We start from the raw sequence: 25,183 nt of genomic DNA, 5'->3' as shown, positions 1-25,183 counted from the left end.
TGTAACTACATTTGAAATACAGATACATAGTCAATATTCATAACTTCAGCTACAAAAATGATACATGCGTACAAATAGGATAATCATAACTTTTCCAATGACACCTTATATGACCCATCTTGTATAAAATGCATCACAATTATATCATAATATTATTTCTAGGATGAATATGAGATGTAATGTCATAGTAGTGACCCAGGGCTCTTCTGGAGCAATATGTAATGCATTTCTTGTTCATTTGAGAAGCAAACAGATCCCTAGTTGGGGTTCCCCATAGAGCGAAAATATTGTGCAATACCAAGTTATGGAGTTCCCAATCATGGTGGACTACAAAATGTCTGCTGCAGGTAGGCTGCTGAAAGGGTGATTCTATTGCTGACACACCAGTTCCAAAAGACTGACCACTTCTGCACACAGGGAGATGGATCTTGCTCCCCTCTGCTTGTTGATGTAGAAAATAGTCATAACATTATAAGGACAAGATGAGCACGGTTGAATGGAAGAATGGCTTCGCATGCTTTCCAGACTGTTCGCAACTTCAGGATATTGACGTGCATCCTGGATTATCAAGACGTCCAAGTACCTTGTGCTATGCAGCTGTTCATGTGAGCTCCCCAACCAAATAGGTATGCATCTGTAATAATGGTCCCGTCCAGAGAGGAAGGTATACGAGGATGCCCACATATACCTGATGAGGGGTATCTGATCTGAGCTATGATATATTGTTCATGATCTGGAACCTTTCCTGGGGCAAATATGCTCTTGCAATGATAAAATTCAAGGCGGCCATGATGAAGTCCAAAGATTGTGTGTGGGCGAGAACAGATTTCTTGCCGTTTATAAGGACTCCCAGTGAGGAGAGGAAGTGCAGCATCCTAGAAGTTAACTCATAGGCTTCCTGGAGTGACTTGGCAACAAGGAGCCAGTCCTCGAGGTAGGGGAAGATAATGAGACCACAATCTCTGACATAAGCTGCTACTCTCAAGAACACCTTGGTAAAGACTCTGGGGGCAACTGTTATGCTCAAAGGCAGCACTCTGTACTGAAAATTGTCAGACCACCATGAATCTGAGGAAGTATCTATGAGTGGGATGAATGTCTATGGAAGAGTAGGTATCTTTCACTTCAAGAACTGTAAACCACATGTCCTTTTCTAAACATGGGATTACAGATGCCAACATGACCATGTGAAATCTGAGTTTGCAAACGATGTGATAGAAATGGCAGTGATCGAGGACTGGTCTCCAACCACCCTTTTTTTGGGTACCAGGAAGTAAGTCGAGTAAAACCTGTTCCCTTGGTATTGAGGAGGCAGGTGTTCTATCACTTCCTGCCCCAAAAGGGAGTCCATCTCTTGTTTGAGAATATTCTCGTGACAGTGGCCCCTGAGGCGCTTTTGAAGAGGGTTTTAGAGGAGGTAGGGATGCAAACTCTATCATAAACTGTAAAAATTGTTAAAATTATTTACAAAGCTAAATCTAATTCTTATTTTTTAGGACGATGCTGAAGCTACAGACATTGGAGGTTCTGACGCAGATCATGAGGTGGTGAGAAGTAACAGGAGAGACCATTCGTCTGCCCCATCCTATATCCCCTCAGACAGAGGCACGAGGTTAGCCAGGGTGCATGTGTGACCCAATGGACATTACTTACAAATTCTCCGGCTCTGGGTGCCTGATGCACATGTGTAAACCAGAGTGGAATGTAAGAACATAAGAACGGCCCTGCTGGATCAGACCAAGATCCATCTAGCCCAGTATCCTGTCTTCCGACAGTGGCCAATGCCAGGTGCCCCAGAGCGAATGAACACAACAGGTAATCATCAAGTGATCCGTCCCCTGTCGCTCATTCCCAGCTTCTGGCAAACAGAGGCTAGGGACACCATTCCTGCCCATCCTGGCTAATAGCCATTGATGGACCTATTCTCCATGAATTTATCTAGTTCTTTTTTGAACCTGTTATGGCCTTGGCCTTCACAACATCCTCTGGCAAGGAGTTCCTCAGGTTGACTGTGCGTCGTGTGAAGAAATACTTCCTTTTATTTGTTTTAAACCTGCTGCCTATTAATTCATCTTGGATCTGTGGTGATCTATACTTGGAGGATTGACAGCTCCTCCTACATAAAAAACTGTATGGTTTCTTTCACAGTCTGTCTTAACCCCCTATCTTAAAATGTCCTTCTTTCCAAATATACTCTTCATAGACCCACCAATACCTTTTGTCTCAATTCTGAGGACTTTCCCTTGGGGGACAGTTCTTGCTTTTAATCTCTGTAATAAGAGTTGAGAAATTCCTGGCTATGGTTGGGACCAGCACTAGCCTGTGTACATTGTTTCTTTAACACTGGCTGTTCCATATGATAGCTTCTAAAAATCACTGTCATCTTCTTCAAGTGGTTTAAACACAGCAGAGTGGGTACTACTGGTTATACACTGTAGACTGGAAGAGCATAACATCAAGGGAGCATGATAAGCGACTGGCCCCAGACTACTACAGAAAGTCATGCACAGTCAGCCAGACGGAGGAACCAGACACTATGATAAGTGCGCTTAGGGAAAAGCTGACTTCTGCAGTACCTTTATACATCTTGTGTACATAGTTCTGAGTGGTGGTGTCTCTTCAGATTGGGTGTGAACAAGTCTTGACAAGGTCCCTCTCCAAAGACTCTTAAGCAAAGTAAGCTGTCATGGGATAAGAGGGAAGGTCCTCTCCTGGATCAGTAACTGGTTAAAAGACAGGAAACAGAGGGTAGGCATAAATGATCAGTTTTCAGAATGGAGAATGGTAAATAGTTGTGTCCCCCAGGAGTGTGTACTGGGGCCAGTACTGTTCAACATATTCATAAATGATCTGGGGGAAAAGGGGTAAACAATGAGGTTGCAAAATTTGCAGATGATACAAAACTACTCAAGATAGTTAAATCCAAAGCAGACTGCGAAGAGCTACACAGAACTGAGTGACTGGGCAACAAAATAGCAGATGAAATTCAATGTTGATAAACACAAAGTAAATGCACAGTGGAAAAAATAATCTCAACTATATATATAAAATGACGGGGTCTAAATTAGTTGTTACCACTCATGAAAGAGATCTTGGAGTCATTGTGGATAGTTCTCTGAAAACATCCACTCAGTGTGCAGCAGCAGTCAAAAAAGCTAACAGAATGTTGGGAATCATTCAAAAAGGGATAGATAGGACAGAAAATATTATATTGCCTCTATACAAATCCGTGGTATGCCCACATGTTGAATACTGTGTGCAGATATGGTCGCCCCATCTCAAAAAAGATGTATTGGAATTGGAAAAGGTTCAGAAAAGGGCAAAAAAAATTATTAGGGGGTATGGAATGGCTGCCAAATGCGGAGAGATTAATAAAACTGGGATTTTTCAGCTTGGAAAAGAGACGACTAAGGGGGGATATCAGAGAGGTCTACAAAATCATGACTGGTGTGAAGTGTTATTTACTCCTTATAACACAAGAACTAGGGGTCACCAAATGAAATTAAGAGGCAGCAGATTTAAAACAAACAAAAGGAAGTATTTCTTCACACAATGCACAGTCAACCTGTGGAACTCTTTGCCAGAGGATGTTGTGAAGGCCAAGACTACAACAGGGTTCAAAAAACCCTAGATAAATTCAGGATAAGTCCATCAATAGCTATTAGCCAGGATGGGCTGAGATGGGGTCCCTAGCCTCTGTTTGCCAGAAGGTGGCAATAGGAGATAGATCACTTGATGATTTCCTGTTCTGTTCATTCCCTCTGAAGCACCTGGCATTGGCCACTGTCGGAAGACAGATATTGGGCTAGATAGACCTTTGGTCTGACCCAGTACAGACATTCTTATGTTCTTGTTCTTTGTTGAAAAACAAGCTTTTTCTCTTGTGAGCCTAATGGTGAAAGCTTATTGGAGAGTAAAGTTACCTGCGGCTATCCTTATGAAAGTTTGCCTCCCACAGGATCTACAGTTTCACTAGCGGATTGCTGTTACTGACTGGGGGACAGGACAGGGAAGAAGACATCGTTTTAACAAGGACTTCTAACTAAAACTAATAATTCTCTACTATACATAGCCACACCAGAATAAACAAATGCCACAATAGCCCTCAGTACATTTAAAATGGACAATATTGACTTATTCTGGTTTAAAATTTGACCTACCTTTAATAACGTTCAAGCAATTAGGAAATATAGCCTTGATTTATACAGATCTCAGCCTAAGACTGATTTGTCATCTTCTGCAGAGCTAGGTCACCCTAGTCAAACAGCTGTTAACAACCTTCATGAATTAGGTTCATAAAGTATTGAACTTTTAAGTCACATTAACCACAAAATACACATCGCTAGGAAAGGAATGGAGGAAATGAGTACACAGCAAACTGACAATGAAAAATCAGTAGGGTAAAAAACTCTTCTGAAGTGGTTTTAGACTATAGTAAATCTACAACCAATTAAAAAAAACCCTAATATTTTGAGTATTTCATACTAAGAAGAGATAAGATTCCAGACAGACAATAATTCCTCTGAATAAATGTCAGGTGATTATTACTTTAATTGCCTGATCTTAATGAAGAAGGAAGTTACCATTGTCCATCACTGATGAGATAGGACATGGAACAGCTATACAGGTACTTAGCATCTTGTATCAGATGTAGAATGCAGAGAGTATAATAAATTCCTCATCCATTATTAGGGCTGTTAGGAGGTAAGGTAATACAGCTGACGAGGGCCAGATCAGACCATCAAAACTTTGGATAAACCAGAGAATGGGAAAATGTGACGATGCACTGCCATCTAGTGGTCACAGGAGAGATTGCCCGCTTCTGGTCCTCCAGTCCAAGCTGTTTGGTAAACGTGGAGAGCTTGTTAAGGGAGGGTCGGATAAATGGAATTCTACTGTTCAAATAACCACCACCACCACGTTTCAAGATACAGAATCATGTATAAGCTTCAAATGCCTACAAGGTCACCATCATTATTGCTGTGCACAAAAGCAATTAAAACAAGTGCTTTTGTATGAAGTTATTAATTTACTCAAGCATCAAATCTAAAGAAATGAAATAGCTATTTACAAATATTGAATGAAAGACTTTTCAGCAAGACACATTACATGAAACACATTGTATGCTCTTCAGCAAAGATTATAGCATCCTATTTATTGCTAAGGACTTCCTAAAAGATTAATCTGTTCATGTAACCAACATGTGATCTACACAGTATAAATTACAGAGGTCACATCGTTACTTTTTTGGATGAAAAGTACAGCAGTAGACACTGTATTAACACAGAATTAAGTTAAGAATAGCTAGAAGACAAAACACTGCTGACTATATAGAAAAGCGTAGTGCCTCTTATGTGTAAGGCTGCTTCTACTCAATGCTGAGAACACAGACACATTCTGCAATGTCTTCAAGAATGGATGTTCACTAACCTTAACAGCCCAGATGGACTGCTCCAAGGGATGGAAAAGTTTGAAACAAAAGCCATCTTTTTTGGAAGGCCGCTCAATGAGTTCACAAGCATTCAGGAGCACTGTTCCCACCCACTGGCCATTTTGGGGGGTTTTGTAAATGAGCAATACTCCTGGTTTCAGCACACACCACAGTTTGGTCCAGCTTTTCAATGTACCACGAATCTACAAAATATTAACAATTGGGTTTAGTTCATCACAATTAAAAATAAATATCGAAGTCACAAATAAATATCAAAGTCATCCCCCTCCTGCTGACAGGAAAATTGAATCTAAGTCAATTGATAGTTTTACCCAAAATAAAGTAAGTCTGTTGATTCTACAACAGTGTTCTGTACTTCCTTGTGGCAGAAATATGTTAAGATGCAGATTCCTCCTTCCAGGGCCGGTGAATATTACCCTTGTTATGCAAGTGATGTACACATTGGTTCAAAATCTGGAAATACTTCTGGATCCCTGATTCCTTCTGGATTCCCCAGGAGTGTCCACAGCCGAAGCGTATTTTACCATTAGCAATATTATTCATGACATATGGGTAGAATTACTATGAATGCAACTCAGAAGATACAATTGGTGCAGAATGCAATTGCCTCCTTAGGGTGCATCTACCCAGCCAAGAAAAACCCATTGCTGGCCCATGCCAACCGGCTCAGGCTCGGGCTGCAGGGCTGTTTCGTTGCTGTGTAGACTTCTGGGCTCAGGATGGAGCCCGAGCTCTGGGACTCTTCCACCTCAGAGGGTCCTAGAGCCTGGGCTCTAGCCTGAATCCAGAAATCTACACAGCTACGAAATTGCCCTGCAGCCCCTGCCCAAGTCGGCTGGCGCTGGCCAGCAATAGGTTTTTCTTTGTTGTGTAGATATACCATTAGCGATGGTAGGTCATAACAGTTCTCAGAGTTCTTAATACTTGATACTTGATTTTGAAATGGAAATCAAGGTGTTAACAACCAATCTATAGATATATAAAAATTCCAGATTTGGGTGGGATCGCTGGCTATCTGAGAGAGCACCTCCTCTTGTGCACCACCACGAGTTCTTAGGTTTCTTGGATTTGAATGTCTGGGGTATGGATGTTTGTGATTAAGTTCTGGTCACTCTAGAATTTATTCCTCCTTATCAGGCTGAACAAACACTAATTTGTTGACCTCCATAGTATTGATTTAATCCTTCTATTTAGTAAGGCTTTTCCATGAGCAGGATAAATATTACCTCTTATGGATAAGCCATTTAGTTTAATCTCTGTAAAAGTACCCACACTGCTTTTGCAATCCTCTGTTGCTGGTGGTACTGCCCACTGTTTGGGACAGATGAACATCTCATCCCTTCTATGGAAATAAGATTCTAGGATTATAGCTATTTCATATGGAAGGAAAGAGAAAAAAGAGGAAGAGATATGCAAGAAGGAACCTGTGTTAAAATACCTAAGATGACTGACCTTCCTTTTGTGACTTCTAACAAATTAAGGAATTCTGTATGATCAAGTATAAAATCACAAGTACAAAAAACCCATAACCCCAACTAGTTTTTTAAATTAGTTGCTGTACATATTAGGTCAATATCACTATGGTGACTGCAGTAAGTAACAGCCAGTTTCCTCAGTTATCCCCTAGGACTCAAGCATGGAGTCTCTGGGTTGCAATTAATAGATGCTCTGCTAGTTGAAAAACATTAATCAGCATTAAACATTAATCATTAATTACTAAAACTTCAACTCAGATTTCACACTCAAGCTCTGACCTTCAGCCAGTCAGCCATAACAATAACTGATGGGTCTGTGATTGTGCTAAGCAATTCTTTCGTAGCTCTCTTCTTCTCTTCTCTGTAATTTTTCTTTTGAACCTGTAAATAACAAATATACAAGATGGTAAAACTATTTTAAATCACAGGGAAAAAGCAAGTCAGAGCAATAAAAACAAAAACCCATTGCAATTAACAAAAACTCAGGAAAATTGTAAGGTGTAAAGCTCAACCTGTAATAATATAGTCAAAGAAGCAGCTTTAAAATGGGGAAGAATGTTTGTCTTGAACACACAAGACTTTTCCGTGCTCAGTTTCAAGACAAGTCACTTCTAATATTAAATTAAAAAAAATGTTACAAATATCATCTTAAAATTTAATTTTTTAAGATAACTGAAATCACTTATTTTTAACAATGTTATTGTTTATTTCATTGCTCCTTATCAGGAAGGCAAGTAGACCAGTCACAGTTTCACTTTTATTTGTAATCAATTAGTAGTCAATTTCAAGTTCTCATACACTAGCACAATTGTGCAGATTCTGGGTTTAGGAGAGGTATGCATGGTTAAATGTCCATTGAATTGAAAAATAATGAAAGACAGAAATGAAAGTATTTACTTGTTATTTATTTATTTATTTATTTATTTATTGCAGTAGAAATTCAGTGATGCCATTTTCCTCTCATGGTGGCCGATCACTTTAAGGTCTGTGACTATAACACCTCAAGAGTTGGGTAAAGTTTCTTCAATAAATTGCTTTTTCATCATTGCATTTTTCAGGACCCAAAACTATTTGAAATTTGGCAAATAGTTTCAGTTGAAAAAAAAAGTTCAAGAGTTGAAATGTTTCTTTTCTGACCATTTTGAAATGTTTCATCTTGGACCATTTTGTTTTGACTTTTCATTTCAAAATGGACAGTTCAATTTCAAAATTTGGCCAAATTTATTAAAAAAAGGGGTGACACACCCACACAACCAAATTGAAACAAAAACTCAAAACAGAGTACAGAAAAAAATTATTTTCAAGTTGACAATGTTTTGGTTGATTCAAAACAAATCTGAGATTTCAATTTGATGAAAAGTTAGGAAAAAAATTGTTTTGGGTTCAAATCAAACCAGACTTTTTTCCCCCCCAAGATTTTTTGTTTTCCACCCCACGCTGAAAAATTCTGTACTAAACACCTCTAGCAGTGATTTTAAACTTTGTAGGGTCTGATCTTCTCAGTCTATGGAGGAAACCCCAACAAGGAAAACATAGGTACCACAAGACAGTGTTGGTGATTCAACAAATGGCACTATTCCATATGTAAAATGGGTCATAAAGACTGCACAACAGAAACACAAAGTCACCTTAGCATCATCGTGAGGCAATGGCCCTAGATATTCTTTAGAGTAGAGCACAGCAGCAGTATTGGGATCCCACAGGTCCCAAAGGACCCACTGCCATAATAGTGGGAGCAGGTAAACTGTAATTTGTTGAGGGCAGGATTGGATGCACGTAAAAAAATCCCAACAGACTGCAGTAATTTGCAGAAAAAAACACTAAATCTCTCATCAGTTTGTCAAACAGAATTTCAGCAATGTAAAGCATATTTTTCTTTTTTGTAAAATAAAGGTTTTAATACTTAAATTTAAGCAAGGGATAGAAAGAGATTTGATGTTTATTATGACAGAAGTTAAAAGTAGTTTTTACATGGTTTAAGCAATATTTGTTTTATACTTTTAGTGGTAAAAATTGTGTCTGAATTTCATTTATATATACACAATATATTAATCAAATTTTTTTTTTAGTAGCATGGGGGAATTTGTCTCTTTTTCAGGATCTAAGGTTTTTGCAGATGGGAGCGGAATAAAAAATGCAAGAAAATGAGGGAGTGGGTATTGCGGGACAGGATGGGAGCTGGATTTAAAAAAATAGCCCCGTGCAAGGCTCTACCTGAGAGGTCTTAGCCCTATTTAGCTTCTGAGGTCTGACTGGAAGGTGGCTTGGCTGGTCAAATACAGGTTGTTAATACATTATTTTGGAAAGTGACACACCTTAAGAGACTCCTTTTTTGTGAGCTTGCTTGAAGTAGAGGAGATGTCCTTATCAGAGCCATTGAAAAGCTTGGATTCAGACTGAAATTTATAATATATAGAATAAGTAAGTATTGTTGATAGATACGTGGACACATTAGGAAAATGTTTCACTCAGACAAAAAAAAATAATCAGCGATGTGCACAGATATTTCTATAGGTTTCTACTGTCTTCATTTCCTTCAATAAAAATCAATTTCTCACAACCTTGTTCATGCAAAAACTATTTACAGAGTTATACTTTTGTCAATTACTTTAAGGACTGAAGGAGCCTGCAAGTGAATCCTCCAGAAGCAGCTCAACTACATTTAGTAAATTTGTTGCATGTGCAATCTGTGGCTAAGGAACTCTTCGGATGTTCCAAACGTGATTAGTTTTGAATTGTTTTACCAGAGATGAATTGGGGGGGTGGGTGTGGAAGAGAAAGAAGAGGGGAGATGAGGGGTCACATTCTCTTCCCTCCCCCCATCCATTTTCTATATGGCTTGTACTGAGCATGTTCACACAGACAGAGCATACTCAGTAACACTGCTGAAGTCGGTTGCCCAAAATCTGCCCCGCCCCTGCACACACACACTTTGGCAGACACGAGTTGTCTATGGCTGAATGGTTTTCTTCTTGTTTTTTACTTTTTGTTTTTTTAATGCTCTGTTTGGCTGAAAGATGGACCATAGGAATTTAAAATTGGGAGGAGCTCAACTCTTCAATATTCGACACCCATAACCTGACAACTCCTTCTGTGCCAGCTGCTATTTAGGCACTTACCCCCTAATCCATGAAAGGAATCATGCAACATCTTCAGACTAGACTAGACTTAAATCTGTTCCATGAGTCAGTGGACTATGATTGCTCAAGAAGAGTTCAGTCACTGCTTTCTCCTCTCCTACAAACTCCAGAAGATCAAGATATCTCAGCAGAGTACCCACGTGCCACCGGACTGGAGAGTGGGATTAAAGGTTGCTTATAAAACCTGAGTCCTCATTCAAGACTGGGCAATGTGCTGACATGATTTTTTTTTTGGGGGGTCATGTCTTTAAAGATTCAAAGATTGTTTCTTTTTATCTGTTGCCCACAAGCTGAAAGGGAACTGGAAGAGGACACAGACTGCTCCAGCCAAAGACTGGCAACTGGCCATCTGTAAGGAAAGTCTGCTGTGATGTTACAATTTATCACTTGTCATTACTATTGCAATCCCATGAATCACCACTGGGAATTGTTCAGTAGTTATCCCCTACCAACCCAAAAATAAATTTAAAAGAGATCTATTTCTTCATGCACTGAAACAACCCTGATTGATAAGAGTTGCTTTTGTAGCAAAATGCCCGGGTACCAATACTAGCCTCCTTGCTGCCAGTACAAATTAGAGGACAATTTTCTGAAAGCAACCTCTTAATCTCTTTAGCCTTTCAAATAGCCAGCTTTCCATTTTCAAATCTCAAATTCCAAAACAAAGTTTATTCACAAAAAGTTTCCTTCTGAAACATTTAGAAATGATTGAGTCTAAAATGTGCAAGTATGGAGATTCCCTACATTTGGGATAATGAGTGAAGGGAGCACTGTTCATTTCATATTAGAAGCCTGTTCAGAACAAAATAAAATTTAGGTTTAAACTCTAAATACACAACTGGACATGTGAATCCTTGGTCTATTAAGTCATAAGGATTCAAGTACTTTCATTGCATTGGATGAAGGGAAAGAAATAATTACTCTGTTTCAAGCATTTGTGGAGAGATGAGCCAAGAGAATCCAAAAGGCAAGGCGTAATGGAACACAACCCGAAATAATACTTCGAAGTTTTCAGTTTGCCTGTTAAAAGGAATCTAATGCTATCTGAAATATAAGTATGTGCATGGGATCCCACACGAGTGCACATTAATCCTAGAACTATGAAACCTTGGTCTCCATGCAAGAGCTGAAGTTCGTTAGAAAGGCATTGTGATGAAACTGCCTATGGGAAACTTGTTCAGTAAATAAATGGAAGACTTTGAACTCTAGGGATGTCAACCCAGCACCTTTCCCAAGCACTAAATTCACTTATAAAAAATGACAGGAGAAAACATTTTAAACAGGAAACATTGTAAAAGAGCCAACTGCAACTCCTAGTGAGGTACATGCTGTACCTTCCTTGTACTGGGTCGTGAGTAACTTTCATCATCACTGCTGGTCCAGTCCATGCTTAGATAAAAGGGCTACCACATAGCCTTTGTAGCTGGGACAGCCAGTTGTATCTCTGAAAGCTTATCCTGAGGTCTAGGGAGCTGTTGATTCCTATCAAAAGTCAGGCAAACAGTTACTGCAAAACTGAAGGTGGAAAAAGAGGTGTTAATGGGGGAAAGAAAACATCTTTCATCTCCTCATTTCAGCTGTACAGACTTCTAGATAAGATAGTAACTGGAAAGGACAGAAAGACTAAAGTTATGGGACGGAAAACAAGAGTAAGAACCTAAAATGGAAAGATGAAAAAATAAATTGGATTAATAATCAAAGATCAGTAATTTAGTTAAATTATAAATTAAAGAATCTCAGTTAAAAAAAAACCACTGAATAGAAAGAGGGCTCAGAAGCTTCAGGACCAACTAGCTGTTGTCATCATAAAGGAGCTGGATAACGACCAAGTATATTTTCCCCTTTCCCCGACCAGTACAACCTGAGTGTGGACTAGAATTGAATGACTGGATTGCTTCAGATGCAAAACAATAGGAGTCAGAGCTTAAAGACTGAACAAAGGCTGACATGGTCCAGCCTTCTCAACTATGACATCACCGAATTCCAAGTCTTTTCCATCAGCTTCAGAGCAGTTGGACTGGGAGACAGGAATTAGTGACCATAGAATACTATACCAAGGCAAAAGGTTTTTTGTTTTTTTAAAAGGTAATACCTGCAAGATGATTATGGAAATTCCATAACAGCTCCATAGTTAAGGTTGCACTGAATTTTTCAGTTTAAACAACCTTTTGTTTTTGCATGAAGAATACAGGGTATCCTCCTTACAGAGGATAATCTATGAGTAAATACTCAAGTCCTATTCTCTCCCACAAATTGCTCTTTTCTTCCAGCGTAAATAGGCTATAAAGCCACTGGATCAGGGTGATGTAGATAATATAGTAGGCAATAGCAGCATGATAGTTAAGGCTGTGTCACAAATTCTGTTTAAAGGTCGATCTTCCTAAATCCTCTAAAAACTATATGCTTAGACTTCTTTGAAGTAATTGAACATTTCTGTGCACCTCAGGAGGGGGGCAGGGTCATTTGAGCCAGGGATTCCAGAGATAAGCCTTGAAAAAACAGCCATTTTCCAAAAAGTTTCTACCCCTTCCCCAGAGCTAGAGATCAGACTATGACTATGATGCAGGTCAGAAGAGTCGCGTGCATGGAACCCCACTAAATCTTTGACGACCCAAACTGAGAACAGTATTTAAGAAAACGTGTGGTTTCTGCAGTGTGCATGTACCAATACAGAGAAAACAGCTATTCAGTGGTTCTCAAACTTCATTGTACTGCGACCCCCTTTGACAACAAAAATTACTACATGACCCTGGGAGGGGGAACTGAAGCCTGAGCCCAAGCCCCGTCTTCAGCCCCAGGTAGCCCTGGGCAGGGGAGGGGGGCCTTAGCTTCGGCTTCAGCCTCAGGGCAAGTCTAACGCCAATCCTAGAGACCCTATTAAAATGGGGTCACGACCCACTTTGGGATTCTGACCCACAGTTTGAGAACCGCGGAGCTAGAGGGTTTTCATTCCCACCAGTTTATATGCTTTAAACCTCAACTCCTGTGGGTGCTCTAAAATCCGAATGGTTATTTTGATTGCTTTTAAATTTGGTCTGCCTCATGAGGAAGTGGGGTAGCGCTAATGACTGAAGTAGGAGGTCATTCGACCAAGAGGTTCCCAAGTTACAGACTCCCTGCCAAAAAATCCTCTTCCCTTCTGGTGACTTGTGCTAGTAAACTGATAGGTACTAATCATTAGATTAATCACAGACCTTGTTGAGACTGATGACTGTGAACTCACCCTTCAGTTAATATAACTAACTTAATTTTGATAAGTTAATCAAAAACCCACACCTAAAACAAAAAGTTTTGAAATGAGTGGCTGGAGGTTGCTGCAGTTTGAGAGTCCTGGCAATTTTCTTTTGGGGAATGTAATTAAAGTCTTTGTGGAAAATCAGACATAAGTGCTACGCCTCTCGTGGAGGTGGAGTTATGTCGGTGTAGTTGGCTACTTACATCGGCGGGACAAGGATGTAGTAGGTATACTGACATAATTAGGTTGACGTAAGCTGCCTTACGTCAACCAAACCGTCGAGTGTAGACCACGCATTAGACTGTGAGCTTGTTGAGGTAGGGACTGTCTGTTATTATAGTAGTTTGGCACTGTTTGGGTGCCTGGACTGTGAGTTTCTATTCAATGGCAAATACCTACGTTAATACAGAGTGATGGTTAAGAACACAAGAACGGCCATACTGCATTAGACCAATTGTCCATATAGGCCACTATCCTGTCTTCCGACAGGGGTCAGTGCCAGATGCTTCAGAAGGAATGAACAGAACAGGGCAATTATCTTGGCAAAACAGCCATTGCTGGACCTATCCTCCATGAACATATCCAATTCTTTTTCGAATCCAGTTATACTTTTGGCCGTCACAACATCCCTTGGCAACGAGTTCAACAGGTGGACTGTATGTTGTGTGAAGAAATACCTCCTTATGTTTTTTTAAACCTGCTGCCTATTAATTTAATTGGGTGAACCTTGCTTCTCGTATTATGTGAAGGGGTAAATAACACTTCCTTATTCACTTTCTCCACACTATTCCTGATTTTATACACCTCTATCATATCCCTCCCTTAGTCATCTCTTTTCTAAACTGACCAGTCCCAGTCTTTTTAATCTCTCCTTATGCAGAAGCTGTTTCATACCCCTACTCAGTTTTGTTGCCCTCTCAGTACTTTTTCCAGTTCAAAAGCATTTCTGAGATGGAGAGAGCAGAACTGCACGCGGTATTCAAGGTGTGGGTGTATTATATAGTGGCATTATGATATTTTCTGTCTTATTATCTCTCTCTTTCCTAATGGTTCTTAACACGGTTAGCTTTTTTTGACTGCTGCTGCAGTTAAAAGGTTGCTTGGTGGTATGTGGTCCCTTGCAGAATGTCGAGGACATCTCAAACTTTTGAAAAGCAGAAAATGCAGTTAACATACTGGCTGCACCTACAGTGTATCCAAATAATTCCCTTGGCTACTGCCAACTCCAGAGGGAGAGACAGAAGGTAATGTGGGCAACCTATTTTCCCTTTAATAATGTTAGATGGAATCTAGCGGGTGACTGTGAATGGACAGTAAAAAAGTTGGCGAAGAGCTCCTACATTTATCGAAAAAGGGCAGAGTTAAAGTTGCATGGCAACCTTAACTGTGAATTTCCTTGTTTTCAGAAGTTTGAGTTTTCCCTCAACTCAACGTTCTGCACGGAGTCGACATCTACCAAGCAACCTTAACCCTGTGTTAACAGGGGGTTTTTTGCCATTGAATAGAAACGTTCAGTTAAGGTACCTAAACAGCTTTCACTTTGTCCTTGTAGAGATGCCTTGAGAAAAAACTGTCAGACAATCTCATCTATAAAAACAAATCAATTCAATTCAGTGACCAAACAGTAGTTCTTTACTCTTGTTCATACAGATGTTGTGCAAAATGTGGCCTTCTTTATAACCACACAGAAAGATATACATTACAGACTGTTGATTAGAAAGATACTGAAGGCCATTATTCCACATTAAAACTTCATGTGCCACCAAATACACAAGGATCACCAAAGGCAGACCTACATATTAGACACTTAGACCCCAATCAAGAAGTTGTAGCATGGATGTGAACAGCAAAGTTAGGGGGTCACAAAGCAACACAAATAAAAATTACCTCATATTGCACCAGTCTCTACAAGTATAGGTTTTTCATATGTAAGATTTCTGCAACCATAGCCTATAAACTTAAAGTATTTGTGTGATAAAGAGGGGGTGGGGGGTAGCTCCCTTTGATGGACACCCAGGCAGCCAGTTAGCTGTAAAATCCCTCTTGATAGCTGTTTTCTACTTGCTTTACCTGTAAAGGGTTAAAAAGTCCCCCAGGTAAAGAAAAAAAAAGTGGGCACCTGACCAAGAGAGACTATGGGAAGGCTAGAACTTTTGTAAATTGGGAAATAAACTTTCCCTTGGTCTGTTGTTCTCTGGGCTGGAGGGACTCAGAGCAGCAATGCTATAAGCAAGAATGCTGTGTAAGGTTTGAAACAGGTATGAAAAAGTATCTTCCATACTTAGAAAAAATAATTTGGATAGGGAATATTTAATTAGATGCTATCGGGTTTATTTCTTATTTTGGCCTGTGGATCTCCTCTGTGCTAACCCCTGATGCTTTTGTTTGCTTGTAACCGTTAAGCTGAACCTCCAAGAAAGCTAGTTTGTCTGCTTAATTTTTGGAATTGCTCTTTTAAAATCTAGCAAAAGCCTAAGTTCCAGATGTATTTTCTCCCCTCCCCACCCTTTCTTTTTTTAAATAAAATTTACCTTTTTAAAAACAGAATTGGATTTTTGGTGTCCTATGAGGTTTGTGCATATGTCGGTTGGTGGCTACAGCTAATTTCCCTTTTTTCTCCCTGCTCTGTGTGTGTGTGTGTGTGTGTGTGTGTGTGTGTGTGTGTGTCTGTGTGTGTGTGCTTGAGGGTACCCCACAGGGAGGAATTCCCAAGTGTTCCTTCCTGGGTCCAAGGTTGTTTGGTTTTGTTCTTTTTTTTTTTTTTTGCATTTGGGTGGTGGCAGCATACAAGCCTGGAATGGCAAGTATTAATGTTTAGAATCCTTGCAGGCCCCTATCTTCTGCACTCAAAATGCCTTGACAACTTGTGAGGCAAAAAAACATAAAGGGAATATGGCAATAGTGTGTTCGCTGTAGTAGTACATTGATCTTCCACATTCAAGATGTCCTGGTTCAGAATCTGGGAATTTCTTAAAACTCTTAGAAAATGTCTGATGTAAAAATACCACATCTTACAATATCAAGGCAAGTTCCTGAAAACCTTTATATGAACAACTCATCAGGCTCTAAGTACAAATGGATCTGAGCTAAGGGGTTTGAGCCACCCAGATCAGGTCTACAGACTTATGGAAGTGGGTTTTACACACTAAAAGTAGATGTGTAGATGATGCTTTGATATTATAAACTCAGGCTGGAGCCTGGGCTTCGTTTTTGTTTGTTTGGCGAAGAAAAAGTCACAAGAAGTTTTGATCATTTTGAAACTTTTTTTGAAATGCAAAATTCATCAAAACTGACCCTTTCCAGAAAACAGTTTCAACTTCAACAAATTGGCATTTTCTAATGAAAGATGTTTAATCAAAAAATTAATGACCAGCTCTAGTTTTAAAATGAATGTAAAGAAACCAGTGACCATAGTTTCTTATACTAAAGATCCATAGACTGTTGACTGCCATGGGAGATGATGGCACTTTGCATCTCGTAGGAGGCCCTCAGTGCTCAACAGGAATGGGACTTCATATTGAACTCATGAATGACTACTTCATGCTCTTAAATAGCAACATTAAATTAAAAATACTTTTGTATCTCAAAACACAAACTACATATAAACAGAATGATTGTTGGAAAACACACCTTTTCCCATTAAAGATTCTTTCACAACCCTCAACTCGTCCCATTAGGGGATATTATTACTCACTCAATCAATGGCACTCTCACCTACAGGTCAAAAGGCTGAAAGTTTACATTCTATATCAAGACCAGTGCTGCCCAAAAGTACAGTGGATTTAAGTTAAGAGATACCATCTTCTAAATGAGATTTTTAACAAGAAGACATGATAAACTGTAACTCAATTTCTTGAGTTTGCACTGTAGGTTTATGTTTAAATTCACCCTAATAAAGTAGACACTATGCTTTTATTAATATTTAATCCTTCTCTCTTAAAAAGTCGTCACAGCAATCCACCAGATTAACACTAAGAGTAGCTAAATACACTTGCATTTAAACCCAGTGCACAGAACAACTCCACTGTGTAACTGCATATTTAAAATCAGCTTTTGGAAAGGTGGCTGTGCTTACCTTGCTTTTTGACATTGAATGTGCTGAATCTTCTTTACTTTGTGACACATCATCCTTCCCCCTATCAAAACCTTAAAAGAGAAGATGACATTGCTGCAATATGATAGCTCATTTGAATACACTACATTTTATTTTATCTGACTCTTGAAAAGTAAAACATAAATTAGCAAATTTCACTTGTCTGGTCACCATCCAGAATGATGCAAATAAATTAAAAAAAGAAAAATACTGCCCCCTATAAAATGTAATTAAATAACTTTGTTTAGTAAAAATACATCCTGAGGGTTCAACATATCACTTGCTGTACAGCTACTTCTGAGTTTTTAAAAAAATTAGTTTCCGCACTGAAAATACATTATTCTGTGTATTTATTCATATTTTAAAATTTCACATTATATACAATTTGCCCAACTGCCATTTCAGATTTAGTGTTGAGATTCTGAGCTATTCACACATACACCATAAATATTGCCCAAAATGTGCTCCTCTACCCTCCACAAAGTTTTATATTGTGCATGTGAAGTACACAATGTTTTAAACAGGCATATTTATTAAATCAGAACTGACTTTTTTCAAACTAAATAGACACTCCTCACTGTTTCTTGCTTTTTAAAAAACAAAACATTCAATTACAAGTTCCAGATACATTTTTTCCAGTGTCAGGAAGTAGGGTTTTGGGTTTTTTTGTTTGTTTTTTAAATAGAAACAAACACATGAGCCACTTGACTCAAAACTGGCCAGAGATTTTGCTCCATTTTTTTTTTAAATTATTAACTTTTAGGCATATGCAAGTATGGAAAGCTTCATTGAAAAATATGAATTTTTCAGAATAAAGGGTTACAATTAAAATTATATGCAACTTCACAATTTTCACTACCAAATGAACCACCTGTAATGCATAATATACCGGTACTAATGATTATAGTAAACAACTGTTGGACAAATGCAAATCCTAAAAGCAGCTTTCCCCTACTGCAAAGTTGAACAATTTTTCTTTTTGGTTTGAACAGAAACCAGTATTTTCCAAAGCCCATCTCTGGGCCAGCACCTGCACCCTTCCAGGATTTTTGCTAATGAAGATTCCAAATACTGAGATTGTCTCACCGCCCATACTTTGGTTGGAATTTATTAGCTATTTGGTCTCTCAGATATAAATTCAAGAAGGAAAACAAAGAACAACAAATTCCCTTGCCTTGGTCATTAAAATACTTCTAACTACTGTACATAAGGAGTAAATTGACATGTTTAATGTATGTGAAAGTACACACACAACATAGATGGAACTGCCATTTTGTAGTTCTTCTACAACTACAGATTGCTTCACATCTTAACATGTGCTTACATTTTGAGTCCAAGAAGGTGTATGTGATATATACAATATTAACTTTAAAATAGTTGAAACAGAAGTTGACACTCCTTTGTATCTACAATATTTTATACAGTATATATAAGTTACACAATAACACTGGGCTTTTATCAGCGTCAAAGCTATCATCCTCACTTGATGACACACAGAACATTTCATGCTGCAAAGTGAAAAGTATAAAGTGCTGGAAGAAGTCAATATCATGCACGTGATGAGCTGCTGGTACAAATTATACCAGTGCTCCATTTAGTTGGAAGAGTTTTTTCCAGTGCAAGAATAAAAAATTCCTCATGCATATATTTCAGTATATCGAAGTACACTTGTTACTATGCCATCTAGGTACACCACTGATAATTTAAAGGTCACCTCAGAAAGAAGAGCATACCTCAGAATAGACCCAGACAGATGAAAAGCCTTGCACCATTTTGATTGCAAATATACCATAAAGTCTTGGCCCACAAGAAAGCTAGTTCCCCAGACAGAAATATTGCATGAGTAGTAGTTACTCCAATCGGCTACACCTCTCCTGCCAGCTGAAGGAATGCCTTAAGAATTCAGAATTGTGGAGACACTGGTATGTAGGGAGGTCGTGTGGAAAAAATAGATCGCCTCCCTCAAGAAGATGGGTTGCTCACTCTTTCTCCCCTCCCCCGACACACATTCTAAAGGTAGATTTCCCCCCCTCAGCACTGTAAAGTTGGACAATTTTTCTTTTTGGTTTGAACAGAAGCCAGTATTTTCCAGATCCCATCCTCTGAGCCAGCATCTGCACCCTTCCAGGACTTATGATGCCTAGAAGATATCAGATATCATTTAATGACCTGATCCAGCACAAATATCCACTTCTAGAAATTTCCTTATGTTGCTGGAGTCATGTGACTAAAAGTAACCTCAAATGAGAATGAACTTGATGAGAAACCCTAAATCTCAAACCCTGGTCTCAAACTGTGGTCCGTGGCCCACCAGTGGTCCGTGAGCTCCATTCAGGTGGTCCGCGGGTAGTTCCCTTGAAGGTGAATGGCCTGGTGGCCGCACAGAAGAATGAAGGGCCACCCACCTAATTAGTGGAGCCGTGCAGGCATGGCTCCACTAATTAGGAGCCTGGACTCTGGAGAAGACACACATGTAAGGTGAGGTGGTGGCCTTGGGGGGAAGAGGGTAGGTGGGAGGGGGTAGTGGGGTGAGGGGGGAATTTGGGATGTGCAGGGCTGTGGCGGCCAAAGAAAGAGGCGACTTTCCTCAGCCCCAGCTTGGGGGCTGCCGGGGAGAGACCCCCCCCTCCTTCCCAGTCCCAGCTCGGGGGCTGCTGCAGTAGGGGAGAGCGGGAGAGCCCCCCGCACTTCCCAGCCCCAGCTTGGGAGCTGCCGTGGCATAGGAGAGAACGCACATTCATCACATTAGAAAGGTAAGACTACTGATATTAAAATGTGAGTTGTGTGCTTTTATTTGTAGAACAAAAAACCCATTTATTATTATTAAGGTTTTTTTATATAGCGCTTCTATCGAAAGCACTTTACAATAGTTAGCTAATGGTACAAACAACATTTGGAAAGAACATTAAGTGGTCCGCCGAGACCCTCAGCAATTTTCAAATGGTCCGTGAAAAAAACCACTTGAGAACCACTGCCCTAAATCATTTCATAAGAGGTAGGAATTTCCAGGTTATGCAAGAACTGCTATATTTCTCTCTGTTCTGGTTTGGTAGCCAAAAGAATAAATTCACATTTTTGTACACCAACTTCGAGGATGTCACATTTCAGTATATTAAAAATAAGTTTATTCCTTTTGGGTACTAATTTAAAAGGACTTCACATTCTAATTACTCTTTGTGCACGGACAACTATATCCCTTGTAGATCTTCCTATTGAGTGGCTCATAGAAGGCTATTAAAACCCTTCATTTACAAGTCGTCCTGTCCACTAGATCAAGGAGTGCAGCGCCCAGGTAACAGCAATAGTTAAATGGAAGGGTATAAGTCCCTATACTGGAAGAAAATTGTAGTAGTAGAGTATTTAATCTAAAATATAAGGGCATAGCAAAATAGAATGATTGGAAGTTTAAGCTAAACAAACTGGAAATAAGGTGCACATCTTTAAACAGTGAGGGATTAATCACTTGAACAATCTACCAATCAACATGGTGGATTTTCAGATCCTGTAAGTCTTTAAATCAAGATTGGATGTCTTTCTGAGAAAATCTGCTCTAGCCCAACCAGAAGTCATTAGGTTCGATACAGAAATGACTGGCTGAAATTCTATGGTCTGTTGTCCAGGAGCTCAGACTAGATCACAATGGTCGGGGTGCCAGAATGGGAGGGGGCGGGGCCATCACTTTGAGAAGTGGGAGGTCTATTCCATAAGGGCAAACAATGCGGGGGGAGAAGGGGTGGCACAGGGGTGGGCGCCACAGTTCTGGTGCAAGTAGCACCCCACACTTTAAGGGAGCTTCTGCCACTCCTGATAATGGTCCCTCCTGGGCTTAAAAAAAATGAATTAGGTATTTGATATGGATGGTGAAGGTGCATAATTTAAAATTTAAGGAACCCAGCTCCCTGAAAATTTAAGGCAACCAAAATAAATTTTCTAAGACATTCAATTAAAGCAACAGTTTAGACAAGCACATATTTCTATATAGTACACACAGAATAAGAGACTAATCTAAGTTTTATACAGTGCTGTAGCCACAGTGGTCGCTGGATATTAGAGAGACAGAGTGGGTGAGGTAATACCTTTTATTGGACCAACTTCAGTTGATGAGAAAGACAAGCTTTCGAGCTTACACAGAGCTCTTCGTCAGGTCTGGGCTCACAAGCTTGTCTCTCACACCAACAGAAGTTGGTCCAATAAAAGGTATTACCTCACCCACCTTAGTCTAAGTTTTAACATTTCTGGATGTTAAGCAGAAAAGTTAATGGAGAAAGGACAGAAAATGACTATCCTAATTACAAAAACATATAAGTTGAATTAACAAGAATGTAAGTAAGAGGATAGAAGCTATAAATTCACAGCTTCCTGTTAAAGGATGTCAGCTTTAAGAACTTAATTTTATATACATACACACACACACACACACACACACACACACACACACTTTCCTGACGTGTTCCATAGATTTAATCAGCTACACCAGGCACAAATGAAAACTGCATAAATCAATTGGGGCATGAGGAATTACAGGAAAGTAGGATGCTATCTGGTCCACTGTCATCTTTTTTATTTCTCTGAATTCCACTTTCATGCTTCAGTTTCTTCTCTCTTTAGTGTTCAGTTGTATCAAACTAATTTGTATTACTTGTTTCAAGTATCCTTACTATTCGACTGAACAATTACACTTTAAAAAATTAACCAAAGCAAAACTATTGCACTCAGCTTGCTATTTAAGATAGTGTCCAGGATTTTGAACCTTTGCAGTAAAGAGCTTTGTTCCATTACCAAAAAACACCGCTGCCTAGTTGTGCGTCCCAGCACTGTGTTGCCTTGGAGTTGCATCTTTTCCAGTGACAGTAAGGCAGCTTTTTAAAACTTCTACTAAATATATTCTTCAGATTTTTCTCCCTGGTGTTATGAAAATGGTCTACAAAACTCAGTATTCTACCTCTAACCTAATCATCGCCTAAAATAGTTAAACACCACTTTTGCCATGTATTCTCATATGATGACAGCATCTGTGTATTTTAAGCTTATTTATTTTAACAGAAGCACTATTAGTCTAATGCGTTCAAGGAGATTTGTACCAAAATAACCCTAAAACTATTTGTTAGCCAAAACTCTGTAGTCAATATGTATTTCACTTTGTCTATACTCTGTTCTGATTAGCTGCCCCCTTGACTTATTACCTTCGTGAACAATTTGTATTAGAGGGTATACTTGTTTTTTGTTATTGTAGACAAAAATATACCTGGTTTTTCCATCAGCCATACACTGTGAATTTATCTATACATGCATATAGAATCTTGATGGCGATAACATAGCATAACAGAGGAGGATCCATCTGTTTGAAATTAATGCTCTGTGTTATTGCTATATTTGTATTTCTGTTATCCCTTAAGGCACTGGAAGTCTGCATTTCGTGGTACTAAATGCTAATGCAAAATGCATTTGAGGTCACTGTCCAAGGTTGGAACTGACTGGGGACTGGAAGCAGTGTTTAAAAATCAACCCAGGTCTTAAGTTCTTCTACCTGAATCACCGACAGTTTGCAGTTCATCTTTTTAATTTCTTCTTTCATTTTCATGTAACTGGTTTCTTGGGTACACTTAAATATTCTACACATTGAGCCCTGTTTAATTAGAAACTTAAAGTATAGCTTTCAATTGAATCAGATATGTGCAGACAGATGTGTCAGCCTTAAAAGTATCCTTGTGTCCATTTCAACACAAAAACTATAGTGCTAAAAACAAAATAATCTGAGTTCTTCTGTCCCAATGTGTGACTCAATTCAGATTTATGCATTTATGCTCATGAGACCAATCCTTGGGACAGGCCGAGATGTACTTAGCACAGTACCAAATGACGTGGCAAAGGTGACAAACTTAAATCTCATCTGATCCCAGAGCTGCAGGTTCACCCCCACTCAGGATAAGTTAAAGCAGGATCAAATTCACCGCCAGGATAAGTTAAAAGCTGCTCTAACCTAAGCCTAGCTTGAAATGGTCTCCAAGGGGCTGTTACAGCAGCCAGGAATAGTGGCCAGGGCACTGCTGCACTCCCAACAGTCCCTCCCCTCGTATGCCATATACTGAGAGTTATAAGGGGAGGGGAGGTGGTGAGTGGCTTCGGGCTGGCTATACACCACTAGTGGGATCTCGGTAGGGAATCCACTAAGGCCATATTTAAATTTGCTTTTCTCCACCAGACCAAAACAAAGCAGTTTTGGCATGGGCCAGGTTCTGGCCCTCAGATTATAAACTCACCAAGGGATTGATCCAAAATTCGCTGAAGTCAATGGGTTTTGGTTCAGGCCCTAATTTTCGTGCCTACTATAAACATTAGGCCAATTCTTTTCATAACTGACAGTCTTATCACATTTAAATGAGACCCAACTGATTGCAAGACAGTATTTTTATACAACAGCAGTCAGAGTTTAGTAGTTACATATTAATTGAACTGACAACCAAGAGCTCTGATGGTTTAAAAATCTATTTAAAACACGAGGAGATATTAGATTGTACAGTTAAGACAATATTTTCTGGACTAAAAAATCCTCCAAAAAGTATATTTCTTTTGCCCTCTACAGAAAGCTGATTTTAAAAAAGCACAAGGATTAGTCATTACCTTATTGTTTACGCAGGGTAATCTTTGGCACATAGTTTATGATATGGTGCCATTTAAAAACTGAATTTGAATTTAACCTCAAACTTCGCAAATAAAGCTTTTCACCACTGTGGGGGACATCATTTCATATGCTGATTTTGCATTTCACAACAAATAACCTTCACATTTAGGACACTTAAGTGAAAAAAATATATAATAAAAGAAATTAATTAAATACTCAATACCAACATCAAACACATTATGATTCAAAATGTAAGAACTGTCACTTATTGTGATTTATTGTAATTCTAAAGTCCATATGTGCACCAATGCAAAAATGAAAGCATAAATGAAGAGATCAGGAAGATCTAAAGTCAATTAAGCGACAAGGCTGTCAACTTTGACACATCAAGATAAGAAGCAGGTTAACTTGAGTGGATGCAATAAACAGATTTGAAAGATAATGCACTGAACTGAAGAATTAAGCACTCTCTAAAGAATTATATGAGCTATGCTTAAGGGAAGGTAGCAACACTGGAGAAGGCTCGTGGGACATAAAAGGAAAACAGCATATTTAGCTCTGGAACAACATGTTTTGTCTGGAACAATGCAGGAGGCACACACTGGCAAACACTTACAATGTGAATACTCAACTTCTGGGTGTTTCCTCACAACCAGTTTTAACATCTTTGTTAGAAATTAAGTAGTTTCAAGTGTTCCATGATCAGCAAGCTATAGTAGTAAAATCAAATTGGCAACTATATAATGAAAAACAACGACTTTGGTTACTAATTTCTTTAAATAAGATTTTGCTTTGAAAAAATAAATAAAGTAAGTCCACAGTAACTATTTTTCCCCAAGGCATTTCCTCAGGACTTTAACTACATATGCTTGTTTTACACCAGGTGTTTTCCGCGTATGCATAAACAGTTATTTACATAACAAATTGAAAGGCTACTCCTATCAAGTGAGGTAGATGCATTACCTAAATAGGTATTTACACAAGCCATACCAAGAGCTTCACAGAGCTACAAATCTGTTGTGTGTGTAATTCCCACAGACTTCTCAAATCAGTGTTTTTCAAATGCAGTCACCATGGCAGCGTGCGGCCGCTAGTGCCTTTCTTTGCGGTCACAGCCTCTTGGGCTGTGATGAAGGGAGTGGACACAAACGCTGGAGGGGCAGACA

At 39.2% G+C, this 25,183-nt stretch overlaps 1 protein-coding gene and 1 long non-coding RNA gene across 3 annotated transcripts in view; one reads left to right on the top strand and one right to left on the bottom strand.

Moving 5' to 3' along the window:
- Positions 1-4,059, top strand: part of LOC144274007 (uncharacterized) — a 41,510-nt gene extending 37,451 nt beyond the window's left edge. The window contains exons 3-4 of the long non-coding RNA XR_013347833.1: positions 1,497-1,612; positions 3,959-4,059. This is a non-coding gene — a long non-coding RNA (uncharacterized LOC144274007). The remainder of the gene's footprint in view (positions 1-1,496; positions 1,613-3,958) is intronic.
- Positions 1-25,183, bottom strand: part of OSBPL8 (oxysterol binding protein like 8) — a 190,503-nt gene that overhangs the window by 51,182 nt on the left and 114,138 nt on the right. For both annotated transcript variants that reach the window (XM_077832720.1, XM_077832714.1), the window contains 4 exons: positions 17,378-17,448; positions 9,243-9,323; positions 7,207-7,308; positions 5,431-5,634 (listed from right to left, as the gene is read on the bottom strand). In XM_077832720.1, the coding sequence (XP_077688846.1) occupies positions 5,431-5,634; positions 7,207-7,308; positions 9,243-9,323; positions 17,378-17,448 (458 nt within the window). The remainder of the gene's footprint in view (positions 1-5,430; positions 5,635-7,206; positions 7,309-9,242; positions 9,324-17,377; positions 17,449-25,183) is intronic.

The sequence above is a fragment of the Eretmochelys imbricata genome, chromosome 1, assembly GCF_965152235.1.
Source record: "Eretmochelys imbricata isolate rEreImb1 chromosome 1, rEreImb1.hap1, whole genome shotgun sequence".
NCBI lineage: Eukaryota > Metazoa > Chordata > Testudines > Cheloniidae > Eretmochelys > Eretmochelys imbricata.
This window is presented reverse-complemented; position numbering and strand designations above follow the sequence as displayed.